This window comes from Saccopteryx bilineata, chromosome 1 (genome assembly GCF_036850765.1).
Source record: "Saccopteryx bilineata isolate mSacBil1 chromosome 1, mSacBil1_pri_phased_curated, whole genome shotgun sequence".
NCBI lineage: Eukaryota > Metazoa > Chordata > Mammalia > Chiroptera > Emballonuridae > Saccopteryx > Saccopteryx bilineata.
This window is the reverse complement of record NC_089490.1, coordinates 32,528,769-32,542,280: the sequence shown is the minus strand read 5'-3', so window position 1 is coordinate 32,542,280 and position 13,512 is coordinate 32,528,769. Positions and strand designations below refer to the sequence as shown.

The 13,512-nt window shown below is 36.6% G+C and overlaps 1 protein-coding gene across 2 annotated transcripts in view; it reads left to right on the top strand.

Annotated features, from left to right (window-relative positions):
- BMP5 (bone morphogenetic protein 5) overlaps positions 1-13,512 on the top strand; it is a 174,197-nt gene that overhangs the window by 115,108 nt on the left and 45,577 nt on the right. For both annotated transcript variants that reach the window (XR_010728200.1, XM_066252793.1), the window contains exons 5-6: positions 9,032-9,108; positions 10,410-10,520. Coding sequence is in view for 1 of the 2 variants with exons in the window: in XM_066252793.1 (XP_066108890.1) it covers positions 9,032-9,108; positions 10,410-10,520 (188 nt within the window). In the remaining variant the exon portion in view is untranslated. The remainder of the gene's footprint in view (positions 1-9,031; positions 9,109-10,409; positions 10,521-13,512) is intronic.

The following is a 13,512-nucleotide window of genomic DNA, read 5'->3' as shown; positions in this document are numbered from 1 at the left end:
TAAAATACTGTGCAAAGTCTCCATAGCTATGAAAGGAAGGAGGAATGGGTTCCAGTAGATGTTTGCCTAATCGCATTTCTTTCTTTCTCTTTTTTCAAATCAAATCATCACATGTTGAAGGTCTCAATTAATGTAGGAAAATTAAAACTCGGGTTATTTTTGCTCTATTTACTCCATTTCTTCCTGATTTCAAATATTCTTGCCCTCCGATTTCTCAGCACTCTTTGTTCTTTCATACTGCTATGGGGGAGCCTAGAACCATGTCTAGCAGAACACAGAAACCCTCCAAATGCTTGTTATTCAAGTTACTGTGTTGACTGTATGGGAAAAAGTAACCTCCTCTTTCAGGTGACTGTACACTGAATCAGAGATCCCAGGTTTTCGGCAAGAACTGTCCTTCTTTGTTCCTCTTCAGCTTTCTGACAAGAATGTTAAGCAGACATATTATGGGAGAAATAGCCTGTTTCACAATGTGGCAATAGAGTGGATGTTTACTTGAATTTGAGTGTGGGGGAAAGAAAATGGAGGCAGTAGCTAAATTTTAGGTTAGCCACTCTTTAAGATATGAAGGCACTGGATTGATAAAATTCTCAAGAACCTACTGAGAACAAGATGCTGTCCTCTATCAGTGCTGACAAGAATAAAGCATTAAGAATTTGGAAAAACTAAAAGGGCTAATGGCAAATCCTGGTTCACCGCAGAACTGCTTGGCAGGGTTGCTCCCTGTGTGCTCCATAGTAGAGACCTTTGAAGGCGAATCCTATCATTGGTGGCCTTGCCTGAAACCATGATAATTTCTTATGACAAATCTTTTCAAAATGTCATTAAAATGAAAACATTGTGCACTTATTCTCAACTCCGATAGGTACCATCTCTTCCCTAATGGATACTATATAATTAATGCCTTTTAGTAAACATATTAATCAAAAGAAACAGAAAGAACAATTAATTGAAATTGTTTAGGTTCCAGTTATATAATATGTAATTAATATACATTTTCACTATTTTAAAATAATCAGGTCATAAATTAGGGTAGGCTAAAGTTCTCCTTTAATTGCTAAATCCTTTTGAGATAGGTTACTCTGATATAGATATCAACAGAGCACGTGTACTTCCAAACCTTTCCCTATATGTATAGTCTGTTTTGGAGAATATATTTTTGTTATGTGTTTTTAATTACATGATTGAAATAGTTTATGTATATTTGAAGACTCTTTTTATGAGCATTCTTAGGTTTATAACAGAATTGAGAGGAAGGTGCTGATATCTCATGTGCTCCTTGTCCCCACTCATGTATAGCATCCCCCATTATCAATATTACTCACCAAAGTGATGCATTTGTTACAAAAGATAACCCACATTGATACATCATAATCACCCAAAGTCTATAGTTTACCTTAGGGTTCACTCCTAGTATTGTACATTCTGTAGATTTGGACAAATGTATAATCACATGTGTCTATTGTTATAATAGCATATTGAGTGTTTTCACTGCCGTACGAGTCCTCTGTCTTCTGCTTATTAAGCCGATCTTCCTCCTTAGCAACTGCTGATATTTTTATTGCCTCTATAGTTTTGCATTTTTAAAAATACTTTTTACCTATTTTTTAACAATATGTCACTATTATCTTTTAAAATGGTGACCTCATTCTTGATGACCTCTGCTATAATATAGTCAGTAATGCTTATATCAGAGTTATTTAATCATATTGCTCTCAAAAGACATTTGATTATTTCTAAATCGGGCTCTATAAACCAATGTTGCAATTAAAATCTTGCAAGGCTGCACATATAAGAATGTTTATAATCTACATGATTTCTACAGTAATTAACTCTAAAAGCTGACATCTGTACCCAGAGTCATTCAAAATTTTGAAAATTCTTCTAAAACAACAATTATTTTGGTGCATATAATATCTAACTCACTCCAACTATTATTCTATATTCTTACCTATATATCAACTATATATTATTGTCTCATTTAGTCTTGGATCAACTACTTCCTAGTTATGAAATCTTGGACAATATATGTCATCTCTGTTTCTTCATAGATAAAGTGAAAATGTCATATTATTATCTGCCCATAGGGTAAGGTTACATGGGTTGTAAGGACTAAATGATTTAACATGTATAAAGAATTGAGAACCATGACACATACTTATTATAGTGTTAGCCATTATCATTGTTACCTGTGGTTTTGCTTTTAGAATTGGTACTTAAAGAATTCCAACTCTTATATCAAAGAAAACTAGACATTCTTTCTTCTAATAAGTACACATACTTTGATCATTTACTGGGATTTCTTGGCCTTTGAGAATTCAGAAGCAAAAGGAATTTTAGAATCTTTGACCTAATTTGGCCAATCTATCTGAGCAATTAATTATGTAGTGTTAAAAAAAACTGGTCACCCTGGGAGGATAGCTCTGTTGGTTAGAGCATTGTCCCACAGCACACAGTTTGTGGAATCAATCCCTGATCTGGGCACATACAGGAACAGATCAATGTTCCTGTTTCTCTCTCACTCTTTCCCTTCCTCTCTCTAAAAAAATCAGTAAAATAAACATTAAAAGAAAACTTGTTAATGGACATTCATGCATTGTTTCTGTTATCAAGTCTCCATCTAAAAATAATTCACAGAAAAATATAACTGGTTATAATTTATTATAAAATAATATTTCTTCTATATTAAATAAGCACTGATTGTATGACAAACACAGCATTAACTATATGTTAATAAAATATAGATAGCATCATAAAAAGCACTCTCATAGGCTGTGGGAAAGACATTACATTAGCAGTTATTGAGAGATAATTCTATTAGATGTATAAGGTAGTGTAAGACTAGTAAGGATAGAGAACTTAAGCAAATGCCTTGGGATATTCCAGAAGACTTCATGAGGCATTTATATGAGAATAGACATTTTCCAGAAATGGAGAGGTCAATGAAGCCATTTCAGACTGATCTGCACAGTTACAGAGCCAAGTCCCAGTGTCAAATGGCTGGGTATGCAGGTATTCTCGTGAGATGAGTGTGATATCAGTGAGAAATTTATGAAGAAACCAAGTCATAAAGAGCAGGTATGTCATGGCCCTGGCCAGTGGCTCAGTGGATAGAGTGTAGGCCTCTACTATGGACATCTCAAGTTTTATTCCCGGTAAAAGCACACAGGAGAAGCAACCATCTGCTTTCCCCTGCCTTCCCAATCCCTCTCCTCTCCTCTCCTCTCCTCTCCTCTCCTCTCCTCTCCTCTCCTCTCCTCTCCTCTCCTCTCCTCTCCTCTCCTCTCCTCTCGTTCTCCTCTCCCTCTTCCCTTTATGCAGCCAATGGCCCAATTGGTTCAAGCATGGACCTGGGTGCTGAGGATAGCTCAGGTTGGTCTGAGTGTTGGCCTCAGGCACTGAAAATAGCTCAATATTTGAGCATGGGCCCTAGACTGGGTTGCCGGGTGGATCCTGGTCGAGGTGCATATGGGAGTCTGCCTCACGGTCTCCCCTCCTCTCACCTAAAAAAAAAAATCTGTAGGTACATGATGATAAGGAGATATAGTGTTTTCATAAAGTCAGTTAAAAAAAGGAGAGTTATAATCAGATATATATTTTTAAAAGTTACATTTGGCATCAGAGTGAAGGATGGAATGCCAAGGGAAGAAACTAAAATCTCAAATATGATTAGGAACCTAGTCCAATAACCAAAGCAATAAAGAATATAAATTGAAAAGGGTGGAAGTGGAAACCAAAACATATGGAATGAGGTCAGCCAGGCCTGGGTGAAAATGGGACTCTGGAGAGGGGAGTGTCAAGACTAAATGGAAGTTATAGAGAAAGATGTAGATATGAGCCTAAGTTGTTGGATAAAACATAGGACTTGACTGTACCATAGAAAAAGAGAGAGAGAGAGAGAGAGAGAGAGAGAGACATTAAGGATAGAGCTCTAGTGGGAACATCACCACTTGAAGTATAGAATAAGGAGAAAAAGCCTTCTATGAAAGAGACCAAGGACTGATAGACATGTAGGAGAACAGGAGATAAAGTGTTACCCTAGATTAGGTTACCAGAAGAGGATGTTAAGGAAGTATGAGGTAACCAAGCCAAGGGCTCCCAACAGGTTCACTAGTGTAGCAATGGGTTGTTTAGTGAAGCTTTGTGAACCACTTTAATGAAGAATATGAAAGAGAAAGAATTAAAATCAAGAAACTTACTAAATTTTCTGGCTTGAGCCTTTAGATTACTGTTGATCCTATTGATCAAAATAACAAACATCAAAGGAGTGAAGTGAGAACTAAAAGTAGGTAGTAGGAGGCAGCTGGGAAACTTGCATTTAGAGATGTTTTTGGAAGCCAGTTTGACACCCAGGCTAGTGGACAGTTTGAACCTCTGGTTGTGTCAGTGAGCTCTAAGGTGAGAAGATTGGGTCATGTACAGAGATGCTGTGCTAAGCAGAGGTAAGCAACCAGATAGTTATTGTATTGTAGTGTCTGTTTTGCATCACACATTCATACAGAGGAAAACACAGTTATCCCTGCGTAAATAAATAACACTAATTCCTACTGGGTTGTGCGTAAGTTCATGTGAGGAGTTCCCTGGATACAGAAGAGGGGGATTAAGCTAAAGTAGCTGTAACATTTTGAAATCCCTCATCTTTGGGGGGAATTGGTATTGTTTTGGGTTTATTATGCATTTCTCTACTTCCAAGGCCAAATGAAAAAGTACCAGTTTTGCTTCTTTACCTTTTCTTGTATCTTTGTTCACTTGGCATTTTCATGTTTTATAAATTAGTTAAGTGCCTGATACTGTTGATGCTGACTTCCTTCCTGTCCTTTTCCTTTTGGGAACCAAACATGGGATGCTAACGTCTCAGCTTTTACTTTGAAACACAACATCTCATCATATTTGGCTGAAACTGTCCATGTGCTTAAATGTTAAATTCCATGGTGGATTAAAAAACAACAACAGATTTATCTCTATTTCATCCCTGAAAGAAGCTAACACTAGATTTTAAAGAAAAAGCAGCCCATATTAGTATATTGAGTTTTTTACTCTTGATTTTCTTCTGTGCCCTTTAGAGCCAGGCTGGCCTATATTTCTTTATTTGGCTACATTTTTCAGGGATGAGAGGACTGACCATCAAATCTCTATGTATATCTCAGTATATTTTTAGCTACTTTTAATCTCCATGTATCTTATTTTGATTTTTTGCAATTTTTTTTACTAGAAGAAAATTAAAAATCAAACTAAGAATAAAATGGAATTTTTACTCTTTTCAGAAATTGACCGTAAAGAAATTGGCATAAACTATTTAACAATACTTTCAATATTTTGGCACTGATTTCCCAATATTATTACACTAAAAAGACAAAACAGAGAAACACTGTGTTTATGATACTGCGTTGTAGTTGAGGAATGCTAGCAAACTTTTCTAGTGTTGGCTCCGGCACCAGAATGTTTCTGTAATTTCTGGCAGAACTCTCATTTGTGGGCAGGTTCATCAACAGTAGCATTATGTCCATTTTATTTTAATATCTGAAAGGCTGCCAATCAATAGTTTTTAAAGATATAAATCTAATTTCTCTGCCCTTCCTCCCACAGTTTATTCAGCCAACCATTTATAGTAAACCTAACTGCAGTCTTTGCTGGTTTGGGTACAACATTTACTTCACTCAGTATCCATTAATTTTTATTTCTGACAGAATAAGCATATGGTCCTAATGCTCTATGAAATCAGACTCTTGGAACCAGATTCTGTTATAAATTTCATTGCTCGTTACCTTTATGCGATGTTACATTATATACATCACTTAGCCTGCGTGAAAAGCTACATAGTTGGAACAGACATATTTTGACATTTAAGTTTTACTTTCTTTTTTTTATAAACATGGAATTCAAATAACCATATACATAGTTTATGGCTTTTCACATGTACTTGTGTGTTTTATTGGTTACAATGTCTGTATTCATATTCAACGCTTTTAATTAAGACGAAGATACAAGAATAAATATTTCCCTTATTGTCTAACACAGGAATTGGCAAAGCAAGCCTGACGGCCAAGTTCAGCCCATTGCCTGGTGTTGCGTGGTGCAATTGCTAACAATGTTTTATACATTTTTTAAATGTTTGAAAAGGACTTAAAAGAAGAATAATACTTTGTTTCACATAGAATTCATATAAAATTTAAATTTTAGTATTTATAAGTAAAGCTTTATTGGCATATAGCCATAGCCATTCATTCATATATTGTCTGTGGAGGCTTTCATGTTCTAGCAGCAATGTGGAGTTGTTGCAAGGAAGACCCCATCTAAAATATGTATATCTGTCTTTTTTAAAGAAAATGTTCACTTTTTGATAGAATAAAATAATGGACAATTTTCAGGAAAAAAAATAAAGAAAATGTTTGTTAACCCTTAGTCTAGGGCAAAGCTGATTTGTTTTTTCCATCCTAAATATCAAGAAGTTTATGCAATCATACTATTACCATGGCTGATTTTTTTTTCTTTTTCCTAAAAATGATACAGGGGACTCATCCATTTTATATTACTGTACGAGGTGTCGCAGTATGCTTGTCGAGAGCCTAACAAAAGTTAACCTGTGCTATTCTCCCTTCTGAATAAGGGAGAAGTTTATCCAAAGAGTAAAAGTTCTGAACTTCAAATAAATTCTCTTTCTTCCATCTTTTGTTATTATCAACATATTTAATTTGTTTTAATGAAGGCAATTGCATAGTAGGAATAACTCTGAACTAGAAGAAAAATGTCTCTAGGTTCAAAATGTAGTCATTATCTTCTTTTCTAGACAGATGTTAAATGAATAATGAGTTGAAGTAACTGTGAAAGGCAGATGACAGGACCCACGAAGACAGGCTTCTTGCATCTTTGATGTGCCTACATTTTCTTTAGAGGTTGAGGATAACTCAACTGAGAAGTGATATCTTAGGACATAGTAAACTGCCTCATTGATTTACCAGAGATGACTGTCAGAGTGAATGTAGCATTTATTTTTAAGAGAAAACCTTGGCTGTTTTCTTTGAAAATAAATGATTTGGCTGGCTTCTTTACCCTAAATGTTTCACTCTTTCATATTTTGTATTGGAAATAATCAAAATGGTATTTGTAAGAAGTGTGAAGCAACATAATCAAAATGGTATTTGTAAGAAGTGTGAAGCAACATTAAGGCAATATAAGAGCCTGGCTTGTGACGGTGCAGTGGACAGAGTGCTGACCTGCAACACTGAGGTTGCCGGTTCAAAATCCCGGGCTTGGCCAGTCAAGTCACACACAACAAGCAAGCAGTGAGCAGCTAGAGTGAAGCAGCTACTTCTTGTCACATTGCCCCCTGTAAAGTCAATGAATAAAATCTTTAAAAGAAAAGGACAATACAGAAAGATATTATGTGCAGTTCTGTGTTTCTTTGGTATTTTATCTTGTTACAGTAGCAAGATTGGGGCTCTCTGTTTATCCTAAATCTTTTAAACAATTAGAAAAAGTCATGTTTTTTTCCAGATTATACTTTAAAATAAGTACTGGAAATAATGTATTTCCTTTGCTTTAAATCATTTGTTCATTAATGCCTCAAATGTGTGCCAGACTGTTCCTGACTCTCTGAGATAGACCAGTGAACCAAATGGAGCCAAAGCTTTACCCTTGTGGAGTTAACATTCCAGTAGGAGGAAATAGACAAGAACCAATGTATAAATACATAATAAATGAGTAAATGGCATAGCATATAAAAGAGGGCAAATAAAATGGAAAAAATTCAGAGCAGAGGGAGGGAGATGAGGAGTATCTGGGTGGTTTAAGGTAGTCAGTGAAAGCCTCATTGAAAAAGATGATGCTTAAATGAACAGTTGAACAAACTATAAGCATTAGCTATATAGATATAAGGGAAGAGCATTTCAGGGAGAAGAGATAGTGAGAGTGAAGGCCTAGCTAAGGCAAGGCTGACTGGTATGCAGAACAGCAAGGAGGTGTCATGGCCAGAGTGAGGGAAGGAGAAGAGGAGGAAGAAGAAGAGGAGGAGGAGGAGGAGGAAGAGAAGGAGAAATGAGCCAGAGAAGAAAGGAGCCAAATTATCAATATATAGTCTTATAAGCAACTGTGAGGATATTTCATTCTCATGGATATGGGGAACCATTATGGGACTTTTTGCTGGGGAGTGATATAATTCAATTGACATATTAAAAGGTATACTTGGTGGCTTTGTTGTAGGGGAGCCAGGGCAGAAGCAGGGGAAATATGATGAGGATATTGCAATAATTCAGGTGAGAGATGATGGTGGCTTAGACAGGACCAGTCATGAAGGGGGGAGGAGTGGGTGGATTTGGGGGCATATTTGAAGGTAAAAGGTATAGGATTTCCTGGAAGAGTGAATGTGGAAGAGGGGGAAAAAAAGGAGTATTATTTTTTATGCCAAATTATTTGTTTATTTATAAAATATTGTTGTTTTTTATAACACTATTACATAAAACTGAAAACCTGCCATCAGTCAGGAATGAAAAGGTCTACAGTTAAGACAGGTTTGGGGAGGATGATCAGAAAGTCAACTTCGGGTCCCCTGAGTTTAAAATAGTTATTAAAATAAAATCAACTCAATAGGATCCAATTTGATACTTTCCTAGTGTCTGCTTTATGGAAGATGTTGAAAAATATTGTATAAATATTTAATATATTTATATATAAATATTTTAAGTGCCATTACAGTTTGCACAGGTTAATGAATGAGTATTCATTAAACAGCTAGTACTCAATTAGTGGCAGGCACCAGGTTGTGCACCATCACATAGGGGGTCTCTCACCTTGGTCTCTCAACCCTTTCTCACATGGTAAATAGTATTGTCTATATTTTACAGAAGAATAGACTCAGGACAAGTCACTTAACTGAAGTCCATATAGTTAGTAAGTTGCTCTAGATTTAAGACTTAAACTCATATTTTACAATTTTAAATACTACCTTTTCTTTTTATCAGTTACCTCACAAAAGAATTGTTACTAGTATACCCAGTAAGCTGCCATATGTTTAAAATCTGATTTTTATCTTCAGATTATAATACAAGTGAACAAAAGCAAGCTTGTAAGAAGCATGAACTCTATGTGAGTTTCCGGGATCTGGGATGGCAGGTAAGAATGATCAATCAATTGAGCTACTTTTCTGCTTTTTGATAACTCATGAGTTTATCCAAGCTTTGTCAGTAATTTTTTCAGTACAGTAACCAATTATTTTTAACCTGACTATTCAGTATATGGATTATCTACATTATTTTTATTTCTATGATATTATTTTACCATTGAAACATAATAGGTTTTACAGTAAAAAGAAAAACTATGTTGAAGAAGAAATGTATAATGTTTAGAAAGTGGAAAAAAATTGCTATTGTTTAACTGAGCCACCCAGCCAGGGCCTAAATTAAAGTTTTTAGATTATAATATCCTATAACAATGCTATCTTATTGAGAAGTAATATGAAAATGTAAATATTTTCAAATTTTACTAGGGCCAAGTTTTACCTCTATGGGTGAAAAAAATAGAGCAATTGTTATATATGCCAATTTTTTAGCTTCCTAAAATTCTTCATGTACAGTTTTCAAGAATTTGTTTCAACTTATTTTTTCTTTTTTTTCTTCTTCTTCTTTTTTTTTTTTTTAGTGAGAGAGAGGGACGGACAGGGACAGAGAGAGATGAGAAGCATCAGCACCTTAGTTGTTCATTGATTGCTTTCTCATATGTGCCTTGGTGAGTTCAGGGAGCTCCAGCCAAACCAGTGACCCCTTGCTCAAGCCAGCAATCTTGAGCTTGAAGCTAGTGACCTTTGAACTCAAGTCAGTGACCTCAGGTTTTCGAACTTGGGTCCTCAGTGTCCCAGTCCGACACTGTATCCACTGCACCACTGCCTGATCAGGCTCCAATTTATTTCTCCTAAAGAGACTATGAAGTTAACATATGCATGAAAAGAAAAACAGTACAGGGAACAAATATTAAAGTTTTAAGAGGTTTCAGCTTCTACAACCAGAAATAAATTAAGAAGTAACGAGAAATATCTCATTTTTCCTTTTTTTGTTTTTACTGGTTTACTTGAACTTTCCAGAGTTCATCATTTCCTGTTTAAAGAATATTTAGAATGCTATTTCATGATTATAGTTTTATTCATGGATTTATACATACTATGAATATTGTACATAGCAACCTCTTGGGAGAAATTACAGAGGACAATTTTTTTTGTGAAAATATTTATACTTTGTGTGTGTGTGTGTGTATGAACTTCAACTTAAAAATAAATCAAGGGCTTGGGGGAGGCTATTCTATTAGACTAATTGTTGGACATTGAAGAGAAAGAAACCTGTCAAGATTTATATGTACTTGAATATTTCAAGAATTATTGTTTTTGATGGTATTACTTTTTTCTTCTTTTTGGTGCATTTTAGGACTGGATTATAGCTCCAGAAGGATATGCTGCATTTTACTGTGATGGAGAATGCTCCTTTCCACTCAATGCCCATATGAATGCCACCAACCATGCTATCGTTCAAACTCTGGTATGTTTTGCTTTTGCAGGATTGAAACTGGTTTAAGATGCAAGCTTCATTTAAAGTGATTTTTTTTTTTCTTTTCATTTTTCTGAAGCTGGAAACAGGGAGAGACAGTCAGACAGACTCCCACATGCGCCCGACCGGGATCCACCCGGCACGCCCACCAGGGGCGAAGCTCTGCCCACCAGGGGGCGATGCTCTGCCCATCCTGGGCGTCGCCATGTTGCGACCAGAGCCACTCTAGCGCCTGGGGCAGAGGCCACAGAGCCATCCCCAGCGCCCGGGCCATCTTTGCTCCAATGGAGCCTTGGCTGCAGGAGGGGACGAGAGAGACAGAGAGGAAAGCGCGGCGGAGGGGTGGAGAAGCAAATGGGCGCTTCTCCTGTGTGCCCTGGCCGGGAATCGAACCCGGGTCCTCTGCACGCTAGGCCGACGCTCTACCGCTGAGCCAACCGGCCAGGGCCCATTTAAAGTGATTTTAAAGGAAAGCATCTGTTTGTAGTAATCAATGCATTATCTTCTCTTCTCAAATTTCTTTGGCATATTTAGAGCCAAAGTAACAAATTATGAGTATAGTCAGTAAATTCGGGTTGGTTTAAAAATAATCCTGATTCCAGATCGGGGATGGATTCAGCAAAGAAAGTTGGAGTAATCACATAATATGATCATTCTGCCCTGATTTCTTCACTATATACAATAGGGGTACTCAGGTTCTTGGTGACTGTTTCTAACCTAGCAATCTATTAGTAATCATTGCAAAAACCATTGAATGATAGCTGTAGTGAATTTCATCTGAGGGCTGTATTTGAGAATGTTTCATCACACACTGTGGCTTTGTGAAAGTTCTTCAATATAGAATATAAGTAGAAGACACATTTCTTTTTCTTTAAGGTGGAAATTGTCATCCCCCCCCCTTCCAGACTCAGGAATTCAATAGTGATTTAATCTGTAATAACCTAGGCTTATTTCTGTGGGGAAAAAAAATTAAATGTTGATTTCATGGTCTCTGATTGGATGTACTCTCTTTAATGTGTTCATGAAAGCTCTTGAGAGTCTGACATCCTGCCTTATGCAGATGTGGCAGAGGGACAACCTCTGGAAGAGAAAGTGAGAGGATTCGAGGAGATGCAATCAACCGTGATATCATTCCAAATTAATGTTTGAGTTATATGAAAATTTTAACTATTGTAATTCAGAGAGAAGAAAAGGAACAAATTATATTAGATTCCAGAATTCATGATGGCAATGGGGTTATTTGGTGGATGGCAGTAAGAGAGCAGTAGCTAATGGGGGGAAAAATCTGTGTTTGTGTATGAGGCTTGTTAATTACCAAAAAAAAAGTAACTGCTAGAATTCATGAGAAGTTGACCCTTCTGGAGGTTATTATTTCTACAATTAATTTAAAATTTAAAGCTGATGAAAAGAGTATCTCAGTTCTCTTCTGAGTGAGGACTGGTATATATACAAAAACGGACATTAAACTCTGGAAAGGTAATGTTTGCTGGTGTCTTACTGACTTCATAGGTACTACAGAAAAGCTACATCTGTGACAACTAGAATGTGGGCACTGTCAAAACCTTGAGAAAAAAACATGGTGAAAGAGAAACAGATAAAACAAATATGTATTTTGAAAGGTAGTCATTCATTTGTAAATTTTCTTCTTTTTCTGAGTCTTGACCAATGCGATTGACTACTACTTCCGTGCCATATACAAAGTATAGAAAAAAATTCCTAGAGGAATTTCAGGATTTCCTATGCCTTTATCTTTGCTATCTGTAAAGATAAGTACTTCATGGTACAGGGTCACATTTCTGGGGAATGGGAGCAGGCATGCTCTGTAAGGATTCATGTTTGTAGTCAAACTTCCTCTGGTAAAAGAAAGAAAAAAATCTCCATGAAGTCTAGCCTTTTATCCACATCTCTGAATTCACGTTGACTGAAAGCTGATCATAGAGAGAAGAATGCTGCTGCTTCATGCCTTGAAGAGACTGCATGATCACTGTCTTTCTATAGGCTCACAGAGGAACAGCCACTATCGGCTTATAAAAAAAGGCACTTAATTTCTCAGAATCTTCTTTGCCTCTTTTTACTGTCATTCCAATGGCTCAGAAAGTAGACCTTTCTTCCTGAGATATGTATGTAGGATATCAACATTTTCCTCAGACTAAGCAATGCTTAAAATAACTGTCAAATACTATCATTTCTGTCATTTTTCTTTTTCTTTTTATAAATAAATAATTACATATTGTCAGCTTTTAGGGATGTAGCCTAGAAGTCGTCAAAAAAAAAAAAAAGAAAACATTAAAAAAAAATCTGACATGCACTTGGAGCAAGACCCTTTCTGTATCCCTGTCCTGGGATGTGGGACATAAGTCACCACAAATCTTGAAGCATACATGGGAAGTTTGATTTCTTTCCTGGCATTGTGCACTCTCTATATTTGTTCTGTGCAGGACATAAAACAAAATGACAGGCATGTTTGTTGTTAAAGGAGAGCATGTTTGTGGCTAATACGTTTGAGAAACCATTCGAGAATAATCCTTTTTTTTTTTTTGAAGCAACTGCTTCGCGACGCTGCCAAGCTCCATTGAAATGGGGTTATCAATCATGTATGTGTGCATTATGGAAGATAACGCTGATGAGGGACACAAGCTGCATCTGAAATTTGTAGAAACTATCCAGCTTTTAGTTTTGTGAGGTCTTAGGAAATTTTAAGTCCATGTCAGATCACCTCATTTTTCCTGCTGTTTCTGTCCGCTTGCAGGGTTCTTATATCATCTCAGCCAGGACATTGTACAGCCAAACTCTAAGAGGCTTTATTTGCTTTTTGTAGATCCCTTAGGGCTCATCAATAGGACTTCCCTTAAACTCCTTTGAGGGAAGGAGAAGGGTAGATGGGTGGGAATGGGGGAACCGGGTTCTGGCTCCTTGCTCAAACCATAGGCAGACTGCCAGTCTGATCAAAATGAGAATAAACTCCTTACTTAAGCATGTCACT